At 48.2% G+C, this 18,977-nt stretch overlaps 8 protein-coding genes and 1 non-coding gene across 9 annotated transcripts; 5 read left to right on the forward strand and 4 right to left on the reverse strand.

The window, feature by feature from the left end:
- Positions 1 to 747: 747 nt before the first annotated feature.
- On the reverse strand, positions 748 to 2,462 carry FPRO_15308 (uncharacterized protein; the record flags this gene model as incomplete). The annotated part of the gene is made up of 3 exons (XM_031220386.1): positions 748 to 1,717; positions 1,769 to 2,194; positions 2,245 to 2,462. The coding sequence occupies 3 exons, from the start codon at positions 2,460 to 2,462 to the stop codon at positions 748 to 750; spliced, it is 1,614 nt and encodes a 537-aa protein (XP_031086050.1).
- Positions 2,463 to 3,389: 927 nt separating this feature from the next.
- FPRO_15307 (uncharacterized protein) lies at positions 3,390 to 5,099 on the forward strand (the record flags this gene model as incomplete). The annotated part of the gene is made up of 1 exon (XM_031220387.1): positions 3,390 to 5,099. One exon carries the CDS (start codon positions 3,390 to 3,392, stop codon positions 5,097 to 5,099), a length of 1,710 nt encoding a protein of 569 aa, XP_031086051.1.
- Positions 5,100 to 5,636: 537 nt separating this feature from the next.
- Positions 5,637 to 5,708, forward strand: tRNA. Its single transcript has one exon. It is a non-coding gene; the product is annotated as a tRNA-Arg (tRNA).
- A 644-nt stretch (positions 5,709 to 6,352) lies between these two features.
- On the reverse strand, positions 6,353 to 7,020 carry FPRO_15306 (uncharacterized protein; the record flags this gene model as incomplete). Its single annotated transcript, XM_031220388.1, has 3 exons — positions 6,353 to 6,650; positions 6,704 to 6,777; positions 6,976 to 7,020. The coding sequence occupies 3 exons, from the start codon at positions 7,018 to 7,020 to the stop codon at positions 6,353 to 6,355; spliced, it is 417 nt and encodes a 138-aa protein (XP_031086052.1).
- A 1,264-nt stretch (positions 7,021 to 8,284) lies between these two features.
- On the forward strand, positions 8,285 to 8,881 carry FPRO_15305 (uncharacterized protein; the record flags this gene model as incomplete). Its single annotated transcript, XM_031220389.1, has 1 exon — positions 8,285 to 8,881. The coding sequence occupies one exon, from the start codon at positions 8,285 to 8,287 to the stop codon at positions 8,879 to 8,881; it is 597 nt and encodes a 198-aa protein (XP_031086053.1).
- Positions 8,882 to 9,719: 838 nt separating this feature from the next.
- FPRO_15304 (uncharacterized protein) lies at positions 9,720 to 11,638 on the forward strand (the record flags this gene model as incomplete). Its single annotated transcript, XM_031220390.1, has 9 exons — positions 9,720 to 9,820; positions 9,881 to 10,305; positions 10,377 to 10,462; positions 10,514 to 10,635; positions 10,689 to 10,818; positions 10,866 to 10,962; positions 11,020 to 11,289; positions 11,362 to 11,446; positions 11,521 to 11,638. 9 exons carry the CDS (start codon positions 9,720 to 9,722, stop codon positions 11,636 to 11,638), a joined length of 1,434 nt encoding a protein of 477 aa, XP_031086054.1.
- Positions 11,639 to 11,843: 205 nt separating this feature from the next.
- Positions 11,844 to 13,423, reverse strand: FPRO_15303 (uncharacterized protein; the record flags this gene model as incomplete). Its single annotated transcript, XM_031220391.1, has 4 exons — positions 11,844 to 12,136; positions 12,187 to 12,990; positions 13,038 to 13,092; positions 13,142 to 13,423. The coding sequence occupies 4 exons, from the start codon at positions 13,421 to 13,423 to the stop codon at positions 11,844 to 11,846; spliced, it is 1,434 nt and encodes a 477-aa protein (XP_031086055.1).
- Positions 13,424 to 14,482: 1,059 nt separating this feature from the next.
- FPRO_15302 (uncharacterized protein) lies at positions 14,483 to 17,137 on the forward strand (the record flags this gene model as incomplete). Its single annotated transcript, XM_031220393.1, has 1 exon — positions 14,483 to 17,137. The coding sequence occupies one exon, from the start codon at positions 14,483 to 14,485 to the stop codon at positions 17,135 to 17,137; it is 2,655 nt and encodes an 884-aa protein (XP_031086056.1).
- Positions 17,138 to 17,394: 257 nt separating this feature from the next.
- FPRO_15301 (uncharacterized protein) lies at positions 17,395 to 18,907 on the reverse strand (the record flags this gene model as incomplete). Its single annotated transcript, XM_031220394.1, has 4 exons — positions 17,395 to 17,569; positions 17,640 to 17,960; positions 18,031 to 18,535; positions 18,595 to 18,907. 4 exons carry the CDS (start codon positions 18,905 to 18,907, stop codon positions 17,395 to 17,397), a joined length of 1,314 nt encoding a protein of 437 aa, XP_031086057.1.
- Positions 18,908 to 18,977: the final 70 nt, after the last annotated feature.

An 18,977-nucleotide genomic window follows, 5' to 3' on the forward strand; every position in this document is an offset into this window, starting at 1 on the left:
ATTTGGGGAATTATGCCAAGTTAGCTGACTGTACCCATGCAAGTTTGTTGGCGAGCTAGATGGCCTTCATCATAAGCCGCGATTCGCGAGACATCAAGAGCGAATAGCGAGACACACTGCTTGTCATAAAATTCCATTTGTTCTCCGCCTTTTTCGTGGGAGTACATTCTGCTGCCTGCTCTCTGCCACTAAGAACTCTGGATTTCACGTTATTTTTGTAATTTCTCATCGCAGGTGTACGCGGTACATAGAATCTGACCATATATACCAGGGTCTTAGCAGTCTAGAACCTCCGCACCCAATGGCACTGGCAGAAATACGAGGCAAGCTTGGCACCCGCTTGTTCTGTTATGATGGCGCTCAGCTTTTTGCACGATAGCGACGTAAGCATACAGAGATAAATCATCTGCCTTGATTCGGTAGAGAAGAATGCATACGCAATACGATGGCTAAGGCGCTTAGGCAGCCTCTTAAAAAAGGTTAAAACCGGTTTAGCTACCGGCTCACCGCCGCAAAGAATAAATCCACTGGTAACTATAGCATCGGCCGCCTTTGTGGCTTTTGTGATCAACCCTGGTCCGACAACTAATCGCTTCAAGAATTCGGATATAAGGCTTGGCTGCATGATACGTGGGACTCTTCTGAAATAGCTTGATCACCTTGTTTGTCTTTTACAATCTGACATCATCCCCCAAGTAAGCAGAGACTTCAGTCTTGTTGATACTACTGTGCCTATCATTACCAAAACTACTTCACGTACACGGCATCCAGAACCGTCTGGAATCCCTTCTCAACCTCCTGCCTTCGCACATTTCCCTTTGTAGCTGTTCTAGGAAGCGTCCCCTGCGGAACAACAACTATGTATCGCGTATCGTCGACTCGCTCATGTGTATACCTTCGCTTATGAAATGGAGTGATCCGCTCCAGAATATCTTCTTTCAACTGCTGCGTCGAATCCCCATCATCAGTATCGTTGGCGCTTTGTAGACACTCTTGCTTTGGCTCAACAATTATAGTAGGACAAGGGCGCCCGACACCGACGGCAACCACTGCGCTGACAAGATCCTCGCCACAGGTCTCCATGACATTAGCCTCTATAGACATGGTATCGCATCGCAGGGAGGCTTCCATCTTGATCCAGTTATCGTTGCGTCCCCTGAAAAGATACTTGCCAGGCTTGACCTCAACGAACAAGTCGCCTGAATGAAACTTGCCATCGGCAGATCTAAAGCTGGGCACTGGGCAATTGGCCGCCTCTGGGGGCACAACTAGCTCAAGTAGCTGCTCGCCCGACGCCAGCGGATCTCCGATGGGGATAAACTCGTTTTTGGCAGTAGGGTGGCACTCAAGGTAATCGTCGTTCTTCCTAGCATCTGTCATCAAAGCAAAGCCCATTTCTGTGGAACCAAAGACATTGAACATTGAGATTCCGTTCTTGCGCGCCCACTCCAGATCTGCGACATCGAGGCTCAAGCCGCCAGAGCCTGCATTGTCAACCTTTTTCAGAGACGCTAGGAGAGATGGATCCTTGCGTGCTTCACTGAACAGGGCAGATAGAGCAGGCGGGAACAGGTATACACATGTCAAGCCATGCTCGTCAAGCATGGTGCGCACTTCGGGGACCGGAGCAGGGAGAGTGCTTGGGATGATGACGCATGAACCTTCTTTGGCAGCAATCCAGCTGAAGGCAGATCCGGCAAGGTGACAGAAGCTTCCCCTATCAATCCATCAGCAGGCTACCACTTAGTGACACTCACTTTAGACTTACATGTGGACACTAACCATCCTCTCCCTCTTCTTGTTTGACCGCTGCTCGAAAAATGTTGACAGATCTAGGGTGTAGTTGACCCATCGCGCAGTAAGAGGTACTAGTTTTGGTATTCCTGAAATCGAGCCAGACGTGTGATAAATGAAGAGTACATCGTCGTCATTGCTGGGATGCCAGGGGGTCACTGGAAGTTGCGCTGTATCCGTGTTTAAGTGGTTGGCGCTGGCTGGGAATGTCGGCACCGGGCTATCCTTTAAGAGAGAAGTGTTGTCTGGCTCATGCAGTAAGGCCACGGCGCTGGACTTCTGCAGGAGCTCATAGATAACAGTTGGATCTGTCATGCGCAGAGACAACAGCTGAGGGATGTATCCTGCCCAGTTGAGACCCTGGATATGGACGGTATCTGAGTAGGCATAACCCCTCAACCTAGATGGGGAATCAGCTGATGATGTAGTATCATGATCACACCAACTCACCAGACACCGACAACAGCCCTATCTTGAACGCCTAGGTTAGAAAGCTTGTCCTTCCAATATTTTGCCGTCTGCTTAACATCCCGCTCGAACTGAGCAAAGGAAACGTCTTTGAACTTTGTGCCTTGAGGAGACTGCTCTGGGATTTTGAAAAGTGCCAGATCTGGATGCCTCTTGACGCTCGCTTGAAGCCCAGAAGCCGGAGTCTTGAAAGTGCTCATGATTGTCGATTGTCTTGCCATTGCTTGCTGATAAGTAACAACCCAGCCATTACAGAAACCGACTGCCCTTTTATAGTCAACGACTTCATCAACTACCACTCAACATGCTTCCGGATAGATCGGTACGGCCCGTATAGGTTTCCTCGCCATTAATCTTCCTAAGCGGGAACAAGATCATCGAAACGGTACACCCGCATATACGGGTATGCAGTGGAGGTGCCTCGGCCCCAGTGATCTTCGTCGAAAGGTTCCAGAATGAGACGACTTGCGATCTCTGAAACGGTCGAAAATCACGCGCACGCCCATAAATTAGCTGCCGAAAGCTTATCCAGTGCTCTAATTCCTCCTATAGGGTGCTGATATTAGGCGCTCGATGCGGTGTGATTTTCGCATAATTAACAGATGCGGATATGGTGACCCTTTTTTCGGTTTCCATTACGTATACGAAATATGATGGTGATGGTTTAACGACGTCTCCTTGCCTTGCCGTATAACCGAGAGGGTGATCGGGAAATAGAATATTTTCCGGGTGGATTATATGTATGCAAATGACTCAAGCAGTGATATAAGTTGAGTCAGGACGATGGATCAGAAGAGACTGAATCCTTGAATATTTAGCATGGAGGTCCATAGCTGTAGGAGTAGTACTCCACCAACAACAAGGTGGACTTAAGGAATACCTGAGAACAATAAAAGCATGTCCATGGAAAACAGATCGATTTCATCTTGTCCGCGGACAAATTTTTCAATTTGGATTATGAAAACTGACAACTCTGGTTAATTACCTTCCTAAATCGAATGCTGATGTCAACGCGTTGTGATGACGAATGCAAGGATACTCACGTGGCAACGCGTTAGCCTGCTTGTTTCATTTTAACGATCGTCTCCTCTTCATCGAGTCATAATCAACAAACAAACAACATCACCATGGACAAGCACTCACTCAACCCGCCTGAATGGGCCGAGCCGCGCAGAAAGTCACGCATTAACAAATGGAAGCTCTTCGGTGCTGGTATTCTCACCGTCGCGGCATTCCATTGGCTCGCGCCTAGCTGCCCTCATCGCCAACAGCATCATCACCATCATGAGCGCACGACTTACCCAGGCGAGCTTATCGAATGGAAGCCTTGCGGAGAGATCAGCAATCGCTCTGTAGAGTGCAGCAAGATTGACGTGCCGATCGATCAGTTTCATCCTGATGCTAGCAACAAAACCTTCAATGTCCCCATTATTCGCATGCGGGGCAAAGATGGAAGCAAGAACATCCTGCTCAACCCCGGTGGTCCCGGCGGCAGTGGCTTCGAGTTTCTGCACAGACGTGGAGAACAATTGAGTGCCATTGTCGGCGACGGCTTTCACCTTGTCTCGTTTGACCCCCGCGGCATTAACTCCTCGTCCCCCCGCGCGTCATGCTATCCCAGCAAAGAGGCGCGTCAGCAACTTGGGTCAGTGCACGATATCGATATCATCAAGGATGGCGCTGAGATTTATGCCTGGACACACAATTATGTGAGAGCCTGTGAGGATACTATGGGCGAGCATGGGAAGTACATCAATACTCCCCAAACAGCTGCCGATATGAACAGCATCCTTGATGTTCTTGGTCAGAAGGATATGTATTACTGGGGGTTCAGCTACGGAACCCTTCTCGGCCAAACTTACGCGACTTTGTTTCCTGAGAGGTCTCACAGGGTTATCATCGATGGAGTTGTGAACCAATTCCTCTGGTACCAAGCTCGCTTAGATATGGAGGACCTCAATGACACAGAGAACGTCATGGATGGTCTCCTCAAAGAGTGCATCAAGTCCGGTGACGCATGCCCCCTCTCATCCATGGCAGATTCTTGGGAAGGCCTCAAGGACAAGTTCCTCTCCTTCGTTGGTGAACTGAAGGAACAGCCGATGAACGTGTACGTCAGCAACAGCATCTACGGTCTTCTCGACTATCAGAAGATCTGGTATGGTGCACTGTTCCCGGTTCTATACAAGCCTCAGTTCTGGGGCACGTTTGCCGAGCGTATGGAGAAGCTCATGAACGGTAACGCGACTGAGGCTCTCATGGCTTATGGTTTGGATGATGGCGAAGACAGCGATGCGCTCTACACGGTTTCGATGAACGATGGTCTCGCGGGACCCCTCCACTGGCCACAAGACCTCGACTCCCTGTTGGATATTGTTATGCCAACATTTAACCGCAGCGTTTTCGCTCCCGATGATCTGGTTTACCTCTTCGCCAAGCAGCAATGGCGTATTCCCAAGACGCATAACTACGTACCACGAAACGGTGTCGAGACAGCACACCCTCTGCTCATTCTCACCACAACCTATGATCCAGTCTGCCCGCTTGTCTCCGCTAGATCGGCTGAAGCTGCATTCAAAGACTCAAAGATTGTCGAGGTCAAGGGATACGGCCATTGCTCTGTCGCAGTTCCATCGCTCTGCCTCGCCAAGCACGTCAGGGCCTTCCTCTACAATGGAACTTTGCCTGCTAATGATACGCAATGCGAGGTTGATGGTCCTTACTTTAAACCCAATGGTACAGCGAGCGTCGTGAGCTTTGAGGATCCTGAGGATCAGGCCATTCATCTCGCACAGATGGCATTGGCGCGTGATCCCGAGTGGCCACGCCGCGTGTAAATTTATCTCGCTCACATATGATTGACGTTTACTCCCTAGTTAATGCTGTAGTGCCTTTATTGTTGTATAGTCTGACTTGGCCAATTGAATTTTTGGGATCAATCTCTGAATTGCTATGACGTAGTGGATCCAAAATTTCACATCCGTCTGTATGTCCACAGTTGACCTAGGGTAAGCTTGCCGTACAATTAAATTGGTGTTGAACAAATGCTTTCAGGGTCTCACTGACGTACTATGCATCTGCAAATGTACGACTTAGACTGTAAATTCACTTTGGGATTATCACTTTGAGTATGGATTCCCTCTACTTAAAATCAAGACATGAACCTAGGTAAACTGTTTATACTTCAATTTCAATAAGATCCACAGAAACACACCCCTGAAGAAAGGACAGGTATATATCTTTGCTTGCTCTGTTTAAATTTAGTTCTTTGTAGCGAGCTGTTGTTTGGCATAATACTTTCCCTGCGAGGAAGCCAGAATAAATGGCTACGGGGGGACGTATAATATAATACTAGAGCTCAACTTTCATGAATTGGTCGCGTGGCCCAATGGCAAGGCGTCTGACTACGAATCAGAAGATTCTGGGTTCGATCCCCAGCGTGATCATTCTTTTGTCTTCCACTACAGGCAGTGAGTTTCAAGACTTACTTTTTGCTGTTCCATATCGAAACTGACTTAATAAAATCAGATGTAAGGCTTTTAGATTTATTCCCCTCATCATTAAACCGATATGCTTAAGTTTAGACAGGAGTTAAAATCGCTCCATTTCGCTCAATCGAGTATCTCGTATTGAGTTCGGAACAGGGATCGACAGATGAAACGTCACCAGTTGCTTTAAAGTTTCTTATCATCTACCTTGTTTTAGTACGCGGCCCGTCTGCAACGTTAATTGCTAATCTGCAGTCTTCGTCTAGCTAACTGCCATGGAATCAAGGTTCAGGGGTGCAGCGATAATTGACCCTTTGGGAAACCTTATATGCATATCGGATGTACGGGTCCCTATTGATATGGTGGCAGAGGCAGACGTAGAGTGCAGCTTGGGCCAAGGGAAGCCTTTTAGTTAGCAGGTATACGCTATGTTTAAAGCAATCAGCTACTTGCAGCAATATGACAAGAACATTGGCCTCCTTCGACATCTTTTCTTTATTTTTCTAATTTTTTTGTTATTTAGTACATTTTATCCTCCCCTCCCACTAGTAGCTTCTCCATATAGCATCCCAAAGCCCTTTCTGGGCTAGTATAACAAAGTCTCAAACGTACTGAAAAACACAGTTGCCGAAAGAGTTCACGTTCTGGTCTGGAGGGCAGCCAGTGCAGGAGTTGGTCCAGACATTGCCGCTCTTGATACCATCACTGCCGTATTGGCAGCTGTAAGTGCGGGTGCAAACGGCACCCATGTTGACTTTCGGGTCAGCGAAGGTTGCCTCGGCATTGGGGCAGATGAGAATTGCATTCTTTAAGTTCTGGCGAGGAGTAAGGCCTGGGAAAGCGGTGGCAACACCGAGGAGGGTGACAAAGATGGTTGAAGTGAGGAATTGCATGATGAAACTGTTCTGAGTATTAGAGGCTGCAGGTATGAGATATGATTCTGGATATCTTACGTCTGTTGCCAGTGAGTTGAAATGAGAGATTCAATGAGTGTTCCAAGTGTACAGAGATCTGTGAGACGGTGAGACTGTGAAGTGGTTTGTATGTTTTGGCCTTAGGAGAAGGGTTGGTACCATACTCCGTTTATATATTAATCTTGACCCTCTTACCAGAAATGAAATGCCGAGTCACCATCCCGAGAAACACTGCACATCTGATTCTTCACGTACCAGGCCGTGAGTTTGACTATCAGCAGATACTGATGCCAAGATGCTATAGCTCTTACCTTCACATCCTTCACGAGCTCGGACAACAGAATTCCTATCAACATCCTGGTTGCGCTAAAAGTCGACAGACTTGTTCATAGGCATGACAGAAGGATTGTAACCTAGTTCTTACAACGACACATAGTTCATTTCCAATATTCTCCTGATTTATCTCTTCTTTCGTTCTGCAAAATCTTCACGCATTCATTTTTATAAAGTTATGTTGAATTTCTAATAGTGAATGCATCGAAACTCCTATTTTAAGGTTCCTAAATAGAGTGGCCTACTATGATTTGATAGATGAGATGAATACATCCTATCTATAATATTAAGCCACGGGAACCTCGAACTGACCGTCAATGTTCGCCGTACTTTAGTAGGCTGTTCGTATTTGTTCTCATAGATATTCTGAGAGTACCCTTTACAATAGATAACCTTATTTAAGATTAGAGTTCACTAAATGAAACACCGGGGATTAGCATATCTTGCTTAACTTCCCCTGCCGCCATTCGTGGAAAATCAGTTTAGCTAGTTAAACTTGTTTCTAGAAATATCTCGTAATACTCGAACTTTAACCCTCCTAGCAGTAGTGGTATATACATGCGGTATATTTTGCTTCCCGGCTAAGATCGGCTCTTGGAATACCTTGACTTGTGCTTTGACTTTGAAACATCATTCGTATTCCTGGGTTGATCCCTGCGAGGCTACGAAGGTTAATTTGCTCCTTCCATTTTCAGAAGAATGATACGTCATGCTGTTAACCTTAACTTCAAACTGCAAGTCCGCGGTACCTACTATCCGTCCCGATAGCTACTTTCATGCGACTGCCGCATGCTTTGCCGCTGGAAGCTTTCTTCGAGAAAGTTTGATAGAAGGAATCCTATGGACCACGAAAAGGTTTTGCCTTCCTAATCGAGACATAGGTCTCAAGATAAACTCAGCTTTGGAGACTATCATCATCTCATTTTTACTTCCATGCTATTGGAATCGTAACACCTTCTTTCTAAGTCATCTCCATGGGGCTTATGAATGCCGAAAGACAACGAAAAGTTGTCCAGAAATGCCGAAGACTGATCATCCAGCTGTACGACGAGACGGCTCAAGCGTGGGGACTAGTTATCACGAGAAGTTCAGGAGAACTGGGCAGGTCTTGACGAAACGCGCAAGGCGACGAGGTAAAGGGTTGACGGAACTAACAGTCACTTGTGATTCAAACAAAGAGAAGTATAAGAAGGGGCTACCTATCCACAAACTGGCTTACTTCTATCGTCATCACCATCATCCCTTATCATCACCCCTTAAGAACCTTCACTCAACACCATTATCAAAATGCTTGTTACCAAGATCATGTTCTGGGCTTTTGCCACCGCAACTGCCACTGCTCTGCTTACCGTCAAGGACTTAGCCACCAAGCTTGGTATCTCAGAAACCGACATCAACGAGATCCTCTCTACGTCCGATGTCTCCTCCATCAATGTCAACAAATGGGCAGACTTCCTTGACGTCAGCCTCAAAGACATCACATCTTGGCCCCAGTCTGACAAGATCGCTGCCCTTGAGGACGTCAAGAAGAACCTCAAGACTTACATGGAATCTAACACCAAAATTGAGAAGCGTCAGGACAACCGCCAGAAGCTGCAGCAGGAAATTGACTCCAAGATCGCTCAGTATCGCTCTGAACATGAGGCTGATCACCGACGCCGACTCGCTGGCTGCCCTTCTGTTCGCTGTGGTGTCTGCGGCGCTGGGTTGACTGTCGCTTACGTTGCTGCCCTTACTGCCTGTGGAGCTGTTGCTGCTACTGAAGAAGCTATTTCTGCTGGTACTCTTACTCCTGCGGCTGTTGTTACTCTTGGTGCTTGTGTCTCAGCCGCCCACGGGACATATCTTGGCGGTTGGACTTTCTGTCTCGGCATGAAGGACTAGAAGAGCCCCTTGGCGAGCAGTGTTGTCTGCCGGTCAACTTCAGCTGCTAGACTCAACGGCGGCAATGATAGGGGCACCAATGTCCATCAGAACTCAAGCAGTGGAGCCTTTGGACTTTTTACATTGTTGTTGGATGAGTAGGATCTCTGTTGATGGCTGCCGATAACTGAAGTGGATGGGTTGTTTTTCTTTGTCTTTCTCTACGGTCGCTACTCCTTGCATCCTTTAGTGTGCAGTCCCTGTACTTTACAGTCTCTACCACCGTACTATCAATATTGAAAGGGCCTTTTCTCAACTAAAACCCATCTATTTGTCAGCTTCCGCAAAACAAATTCTGTAGTACTTGCCCAACGGCGCCAATTTTGGACGCCGGAGAGATAAATACTAATCGTAAGGCCATTCATCCCTATCAAATAGACGTCTGTATGAGCTATAGCTCCAGTGAACTTACGCAGTCAGAGTAGCAGCGCTGTAATTAACGGGGCTACATTTGGACCCGGGAAAGGAAAACGTCATAGTCACGATACTATCAGACCGCAGCTATACAGGTCTAGCCCGCTTACGTATCTATAGTGAAGCGTAGCAACACTCTCCTTGGCGGTGCTACTATTGGATGCCGAAAAGTATCTCGGAATACCGGCACCTCCAACAAGGATGATCCCCCACAAGTTCGGTTTAGAACAAGCCACATGGGGTCCGCTCGCCTGTAATTCCCCGCAAACCTGGAGTCTGGGGAAAACCTTTAAATAATTCCTGCCAAGTCCATTCTGTTGCTGCCATATGCATAACGCCAAGCTTGACAAGCCTCTATAGCCTTATTTTGATCTCACAGCTCAGTATGGACTTCAAGGCCGAGCACGAGGAGATGGACCATCTCGAAGAGAACATTGAGCACAATGCGCGTCTGACGAGGAGAGTTTTGTTCAAGACCGACACGCGGTAGGTTCATCGATTCGCCATCCGTCACCTGGCGCATCACCAACTGATCATGTTACCTAGAGTCCTCCCATCTCTTGCACTGTTGTTTCTATGCTCCTTTCTCGACAGAACGAATGTCGGCAACGCGAAGATTATCGGCATGGAGAAAGATCTAGGTCTCACCAATCTACAGTACTCCCAAGGCCTAGCCGTCTTCTACGCCACCTACGTCTTCAGCGAGCTACCCAGTAATCTAGTCCTCAAGAAAGTATCGCCCAGGATCTGGCTGCCTACTCTGACAGTGGTCTGGGGAATCATCACCATGTGTCTTGGCTTTGTGCGCAACTTCGCCAGCTTTGCAGCTGTACGAGCCTTGCTAGGTGTCGCAGAAGGTGGTCTACTACCTGGAATGGTTCTCTATCTTTCGAGCATATACACACGCGGCGAGCTGGCGTTGCGAATTGGAATATTCTACACGGCGGCATCGCTTTCCGGAGCTTTCGGAGGTGAGTTTTTTTTTTTTTTTTTTTTTGGAGTTACCAGCTTAATCTGGTTCTGTTTATCTGACGATATTAAGGCCTGCTTGCTCGTGGACTTGCTGCTATCGGCCCGCGAGGTGACCTAGAAGGTTGGCGTTGGATCCTGATCATCGAGGGACTGATGGTAGGTTTTGGTTTTAACAATGACTACAGCCTTGGCTAAACATTGTCACAGACCGTCGCCGCTGGATCAATTGTGTTTTTCACTCTGCCAAACAATCTAACAACCGCACGATATTTCACCCCAGAGGAGAGAGAGTGGGCCGTGAAGCGTCTGGAACAAGACCGCGGTACAACGTAAGTTCTGTTACAGCACCTTGATGACCAGCTGAGTTGACGGCGTTTGATAGCATGGCATCAGAGCTAGACGAGAAGTTCAGCTGGAACGAAGTGCGCCGCGGAGTCTTTAATGTGCAAGTTTGGCTCACATCTACTGCTTACTTCGCAATCCTATCTGGCCTATACTCATTCGGTCTCTTCGTATGTATCATTGCTTCTATTTGATTATGCATTACTGAATTTTATAGCTTCCGACCATCGTCAACGACCTTCATATTGCGTCAAGCGCCAATCAAGCTCAACTCTGGAGTGTGATTCCATACGCTGTCGCTACCCCAGTCACAGGTGAGCGAAGGAAATCCGTTCTCCCGCAGTCCCCAACTAACCTGCGCCCCCCTTCAGTTCTCGTTGCCTTCCTATCGGATCGATCAAAAGTCCGCGGTCTCATCATACTTGTCGTTTTGCCAATTGCCATTGTTGGCTACGCTGTTATTGCAAACGTACAAGCAGCCAACACTCGATTCGCGATGACGTGTTTGATGGCCCTGGGCATGTACGCTTCTGTGCCATGCATCTTGGTTTGGAACTCTAACAACTCGGCCGGCCACTACAAGAGAGCTACAACTTCGGCGTTGCAGCTGGCTGTCGCAAACTGCGGTGGTTTTGTTGCAAGTAAGACTGCCCTCCACCATACCTGCTCGAGGTAGATTGTCTATCATGGGACCTAACCTCTGTCTGTTATAGGTTTCGTGTATCCCTCGAAGGATGGTCCGTTATACCACAGAGGACATAGAATAATCTTAGGGTTACTATGCTATGCGTGGGTCGCGTAAGTGTCTCCTATAACCGACTGTTGTACATGCACCAGAACTTGAAGCATTATCTAACTCATTGGCCCCATAGTGTCTTGCTCAACGTACTTTGGTGTGCAAAGACCAACCGGGATAAGAAAAACGGAAAGCACAACCAATACACTGGTTATGGAGATGATCGAGATCCAGACTTCAAAATGGTTCTGTAGACAGCCATATGTACCAATGATGAGATACATCCATGACGCACCAACCAATGAGCCCTGAGTACCTCTATAGGCATCGTTAATGAGTTCCATAGATGCTGATGGTAAGTTTAGGCTTGTATAGACTTCACGCCCATACAAAAGGTAACTCTGGTAACGTAAGTAGCTGGAACACTGGCGGGCAGGATTGTCTATTGGTAGCACATTCTTATACTTGAGACTTGTAACAATGAATCACCTGGGGCTGGCAATACACACTCAACCCCCGTCGGCCCCATTCTCCACCAACGCCACTCTCCTTATGACCAGCCAGATGAGCTTGAGGCAAAGGCTTCTCAAAGCTGTTGATCCAGATTGTGCCGGCCTCAATGCGGTCTGCTAACCGCTGTGCATGGTCAACGTCCTTTGACCAGACAGCTCCTCCAAGACCAGATAGCGTATTGTTGGCTCGCTTAATAACTTCGTCTTCAGTCTTCCACTTCATCAATGGAACGATGGGGCCTGTAACAATATTAGTCACTTATCGAGATGATTGAGTTTGCAAATCTTACCGAAGGCTTCATGCGTAACGACGAGGGCGTCATCGGGAGGATTGTCGATAATCGCAGGCTTGATGACGAAGCTGTCTCCACTGTCATTTGGTTTCTCACCCAGCGCGAAACAGTGTCCGTTATCGATTGAATCTTGGAAGAAGCCCTTTACAATATTGTACTGCATCTCGTTCTGAATAGGGCCCAGCATAATACCAGGCTCGAGGGTTGACGTAGGCGCTACCTTCCAGTCCTTGACCGCGTTGACCATTGTCTCTAAGAACTCATCGTAGATATCTTCGTGGACAAAAACGCGCTTACTAGCCACGCAAAGCTGGCCTGAGTTCGTGAAAGATCCAATTGCCACTTGCGGGGCCACGATCTTTGGATCGACATCTGGGCAGACAATACTCGCGCTGTTGCCTCCAAGCTCTAATGTGACGGGCTTTAGAAGATTTCCGGCCACCTGCGCGATCTTCTTTCCTGTTGCAGTTGAGCCAGTGAAGGTAATCTTATCAACTCCTGGATGCTGACATAGTGTAGGTCCCAGCTTATCGTCACCGTTGAGGGCTTGGAGAACACCGGCCGGAAAAACACCCTGTAGTAGTTCGACGACCTTCAGGATGGAGTAGGGCGTGAAAGGCGAGGGCTTCACAATGATTGTGTTACCAGTGATGAGGGCTGCGGCGACCTTGGCGATGGAGAGGACCAAGGGATAGTTCCAAGGACAGATAGCTGCGATGACTCCCAGCGGCTTCTCTCGGATCGTCAATCGTAGTTCGTCGTCATCTTGGATCACTTGCTCTTGAAGTGGCTCTTGATTTGCTGTTTTCTATTAGGCCAGCTTTCCTCTTAGCGAAGACCTTGCTTACCATTAAACTGTAAGAAGTTGATCGAATGCTCAACTTCGAGAGTGGCAAATTGGATCTGCGACAGTCAGAACTGCTGAGATAGCCCAAGTAAGGGTGCCACTCACAGGCTTTCCTCCTTCCTTTGTGATCAGCTGCGCCAATGCAGGCTTATGATAAATCAAGACATCTCGCGCATCAAGTAGGGCATTCTGTCGCTCGGACCAGGGCGTCTTAGACCACTGTGCGAAGGCAGTTTTGGCTGCAGAAATTGCATTCTCGATGTCGTCAGACGATGCAACTGGGACATCCCAAAGCTTTTGTCTCGTCGAAGGATCTGTTCCTTGTGTCACTTTTCCATTGACGGAAGCGCCGTTGACAGTATTAACAAACGAAGTAAAATCTTCCATGTTGACGTTGAAAGCTGGGTGTTGACGTGACGTATGGCTCGCAACTGAGATGGTACTTGTGACTTAACAAACCGAAGCATGAATTAAATATTAAGATAACCCACTTGATTCCAAACATGAATGAAGTACCGAATGAGAGTTCGGCAGTTGGAGCGGGACTTCAAAATGCGGAGATCATTCTTGAAGAAGTCAAGTCGGAGGGGAAGATAGCTTCCCCAAGTTCCCCAACCGAGGCTACTAACGGGATCCCACATGAGCTATTATTTCAGCTTAGCTGAGAAATACAGTACCTGTTTTTGGGTCACCAGATCTCAATAACAGATAAGAATGAATATTGCTTGCGTGAGGTCGGCTATTGAGCATCCTGAACTGCCGTGCCTTAACGCCGTGACTAGGAACTACCCACGCTGCGAAATCAGCAAAAAGTGTCTTGTGTTAGGAAATACTACCTGAGTGATCTTGTATTTATCACGTTCCTATCGCGACAGTTGTGCTGCTTTCTGCCCGCAGCTCATGATTTATAAACAATCCCGGTGGGATAATTTAGAGTTTAGAGTGAATCGGCGGAGATGCGGGGGTGGTATTTGCGGGGTATACGTACCGAAAAGAAGGCTTGACACGCTATCCTAACATGAAGTCTAATGGATCAGTTACCCAAGCTCTGTATAGCCTCAATTCTATGTCGCTATATACCAGACCTTTGCATAGCTGGGTCTCAATGTGAATCCAGTTTCTATCGCAAACCGAATTGGCCTTCTGGCTACATTACTCCGAGATGCAAGTATCATTCCCCAAGAGATAGCTTGGCAAGGCTGCCTATCCCCTGATTTTACCACTCTCTCTGAGTGGTGAAAGATAAGCCACGAATATGAAAAGGCCGCAGAATGAGTACGTAAGCGTGAGATTGTTCCCCAGCATCGTCCGTTGGGCATCCGAAATCGTTACTGACTGGTCTCTTGTTCGTTTAACTTCGTTGTCGTTAGTCCCGCATACCAAGACCAGTGCGAGAGTATTTGTATCAGTCTACACACGGCCCAAGTCAACAAGAAATCCATCTCAATGTCGCAACAAAGTGAAAATAGATCATTGCTCGATGACCTGAATGCTTTCATCGATATGGCCCGAGAGGTTGTCAATGTAGCACCGGCAGATGACCCTGATCGCATCATCTGGCTTCACGAGCTGGGGAATACTCTGCGTCGTCGCTTCACCGTTACTGGGGTACTTGCTGATCTGGAGGATTCGATCAAGCTGGGCCAAGAAGCAATCGATACCGCTCCAAATGATTACATTCACCGAGGCGCTCTCCTGGATAGCCTCGGTATTCACTTGGCAATCCGATTTACCCAAACTGGATCACTAGCTGATCTCGAACGAGCTATCCAAGTCACACGAGAAGCGATCGATGTGGCAGTAGACTCGGATGATAGAGCCTTTCGGCTTACGCACTTGGCAAATCACCTTGGAGAGCGCTATGAGCGAACAGGGTCTTCTATAGATCTTGAAGAGGCGATAGAAGTGGCTCAGTCAGCCGTAGACTTGACTCCGCTCGATAGCCCCAAGAGACCAGGGAGACTTAATACTCTAGCAAACCAGCTACACGAACGATATGGAAGAACAGGAATTCTTGCAGAGCTCGACAAAGTTATTGATATCTGTCGTGGGATCGCCAAAGCTGGTGTAGAGGTATCGCCCGACCAAGCTCTCTTTAAGTCCAATCTTGCTGGTCACCTTGGAGATCGCTACCTCAGGACAGGCGACACAAATGATCTTGATGAAGCAATTCAACTCGCACAAGAGGCATTGAACACCCTGCCGCAAGGCCATGCAGACATTCCTAATCTTTCGAGTAACCTCTCCATCTGGCTTGCGAAACGGTATATACGAAATCGAGAAGCGAAAGATGTTGAAGAAGCTATCAAGATGGGGCACCAATCCATTACTGTCGCTCAACCAGGAAACCCAAGTCTTGCTCAGTACATGAGCAATCTTGCAGACTGTTATTGGAATCGCCATACTTTGACGAATTGCATGGACGACTTTGACGCTGCCGTGAATCTCTATCGGTCTGCTCTAAACCACGCTAACTCCAACATCCAAACAAGAATTGCAGCTGGAAAGTTTCTCTTTGAGACATATGCACATGCCTCTCAATGGCAGCATGCTCTTGATGCATCCCAAACAACCTTCGACCTATTGCCGCAACTGACACCGAGGTCGCTTGGCTTCGCCGATAAGCAACGTATGCTCGGTCGAATAGTAGACCTCGCTTGCGATGCCGCAGCCGTGAAGCTTCACGCTGGCGAAAAACCCTTTCTTGCTCTAAGCGTACTGGAGAAAGGCCGTGGAGTACTTGCTGCAGCAATTGAACAGATTCGTGTGGATGTTCTTGACCTACAAGAGATTCATCCTGATCTCGCAGGACGATTTCTGGAACTCAGCCAGATTCTCGATAGGCCCATTCAAGGTGGCGATTCGGTCTCAGCTCAAGCTATCGCAAACCGCCGGGGCGAGGCAAGTGTCGAATTGGACAGTCTAATTCTCGAGATTCGGAAACACCCAGGGTTCAGTGACTTTCTGGAATCGTCAAACGAAGATGGCGTCCGAGCGGCGGCCAGTTTAGGACCTATCGTGGTTGTCAACCTTAGCAAATTTCGGTGTGACGCAATTCTTATCGAAACACACCAAATTACATCATTATCCCTGCCCAATCTGAACAATGACAAGATGAACGAGAAAGAGAGTCAGAATTCGTTAACTAGCCCTTCCATGCTGGAATGGCTTTGGGATGTAGCCGCCAACCCTATTCTCCAGGCACTTGGTATTCAAGGCCCTCCACCAGGTGATGACTGGCCTCACATCTGGTGGATTCCAACTGGCAGACTGAGTAGGCTCCCATTCCACGCCTTTGGATATCATTATCTAGGGTCAACCCAGACAGTACTGGATAGGGTGATCTCATCGTACAGCTCATCCATCCAAGCCCTTATCAACGGCCGAAAACTTCGTTCAGATTCAGTCCAAGATAAAGCTGTCTTAGTAGCGATGGAAGACACTACTGCCCAGATAAAGCTTCCATTTGTCAAAGAAGAGGTCTCAGCTATCGTCAAAATCTGCAAGTCAATAAACCTTGAGTCTCGCGTTCCGGAGCAGCACAAGCAGGCTGTCTTGGAAGAGCTTCAAAATTGCAAAGTCTTCCATTTCGCTGGTCATGGAAAGACGGATGGCAACCCTTCTCAAAGCGGGCTGCTTATGACCGATGGCATACTGACAGTATCTGAACTTATGGATATCAACCTTCGGAAACATGCTCCGTTCTTGGCCTATCTTTCCGCTTGTGGGACAGGTCAGGTTGGAGGAGATGCTTTCTTCGATGAGAGCATCCACCTGATCAGCGCATGTCAGCTAGCGGGTTTTCGGCATGTGGTTGGTACACTCTGGGAAGTCAACGATAAGTCATGTGTTGAAGTATCACAGACTGTGTACGAGTCGATAAGAGATGAAGGGTTCTTAGACAGATCAGTTTGTTCGGGTCTGCACAAAGCTACAAGGCAGCTCCGAGACGAGTGGTTAAGTGCACCAGAGCAAAGCCTGGATCGGTTGGTCGGCGGCGAGACAGAAGGGACATGGTCAAGAGACATTCTTTCTTGTGACGAGAGTGACGAAAAGATGGAGAGACTTGTCTGGGCCCCCTTTGTCCATTTTGGCGGATAAGGCACAGCCACTGGAGACACGGCGGGGATATGAATGGTTTTTCAAATGGTTTGCCAACTACCATGATACTATCGTGATATGAAGATAAGCCTCACTTTGTCTTGCCCAAATTTCGGTAACTCCAGTTTGATCTCACAGTAGATTACAAGCTAAGCAATCATCCGACTGAAGATGCGCCAGACCTATTGAACCTCTCACCTTTATATAACAGTTGTTCGCAATTTGTCGGGACATGCCTCGGCCCTCTGCGCCTGGAACTAAGACGTTGATTTCGCCGCTGTTGTGCTTTCACTCCGGGTATGAGGCTCAAGAGGAAATGTCTGCAACTCAGGCGTCACGCCACCGTACACTCGCTCCCATCTCGAGGCAAGTGCCGCAGGCGTCTCCCATGCATACTCAGGATCACGAAGCCATATTCGGAGCAGATGTCTCCTGCACGTGGTGTTTCCATCAGTTTCTGATCTCAATGCCGCAACTTACAAGACAGGGGAATGCCACTCACTGCTTATCCTTGGTATCGGTGAAACCGTCACGGGCATGGAAAATGGCCACATTGTTTACATACTGCATGTCGCCCTTCTCAAAATTAGTAGATACACTGAATCTCTCACCCAGAAAGTGCAGGGTATCGAGAGCTTCGGCCTGGGCCTCGGTGATAGGTGGTAGATGTTTGCCACGAGGTATCTCTCCAAAGCCGACATAGTAGCGCCGTCCATACTGAAGAAGGATTCTATCTGGGGTCTTCCCATCGGGGCTGGCAGGCAGATGATGGATCAACGGCCGGCTCATGAACTTGTCGGTATCGTTGACCGTCTTTGTGAAGCTGTGCAGTCGAAGTCAATTAGTAACGGGGTGGCTCCTCGTGGATTGGTGCATCGGGACATCTGACGTACAGTTCTGCGTCCCAGCGTTCGCTCAGAGTGTGAATGAGATCTGGCCGCGTGGCAGCAATGTGATTATACACACGCCATGTGCTAGCTAAGCGACTTGCACCCCCCTCAGCGGCCGTGGATAGGGCAAAAAGAGAAACTATATCTCCAGAGTCGGTATGGAAGACCTGTTTGTCAGCAGTGTAGGCAGGTGTTCCAATCTTGATCTTGGTCTTGTCCCTAGACTCGCCGAGACCAGAGCGAACGTCCTTGATATGTCCAATAACGACATCAGCGCGCTCGCCCTGGAAGTAAGCATCCTGGCGGCCCCGTATGGAGCCTATATGGGAGGAGACTCCGGCGTATATGATGATGTTCTCTTCACGAGAGTAGCGATCAACGTCTAAGCCTCTAATGACAAAGAAGCCATGGCCGAAGTGTAGTTCGCGAGATAGACGACGCAGCTCGCCATGTAGTGTGGGGAGGGGGAAAGTCTCTTGTGTGATATAGCCCTTGGAAATGTTGAGGGCTATTTCTCGACATCCTGTCAGTCATAGTACACCAGTTCAGATACGTAAGAGCACCGACATTTAAAGTGTGCAAGAGCCTTGTCAATTTCCTCTAGTTGAGCAGCCGAAAGAACGTACGTCCAGTCATACTTCTGGGCAAGTGTCTCTCCGTCCCAAACGAGGTCTCCCTTGAGCTCCTTGGGGAATCCCTCGGGAAGAGATTTAGTGAGATCCTCTGTCTGGGTCCTTCGAGATACGCGCGCTTGGTATTTTTCCCAATCTGGGTGGTAGGAGATATCCGGTTGACCAGGTGGGGGTAAAGCAGCAGGCGTAATACCAAAAGTTGGGGCGGACGCAGGGGGGAGAGCAGAAATAGTATCTGTGGCGGCCATGGTAGCTTGGGTGATAGCGCCTGAATGAGGTTTGGTTTCAAGGGTGAGTAAAATGATCTCCTTGCTTGGT

Source organism: Fusarium proliferatum (genome assembly GCF_900067095.1).
Source record: "Fusarium proliferatum ET1 genome assembly, contig: FPRO_scaffold009, whole genome shotgun sequence".
NCBI classification, from domain to species: Eukaryota; Fungi; Ascomycota; class Sordariomycetes; order Hypocreales; family Nectriaceae; genus Fusarium; species Fusarium proliferatum.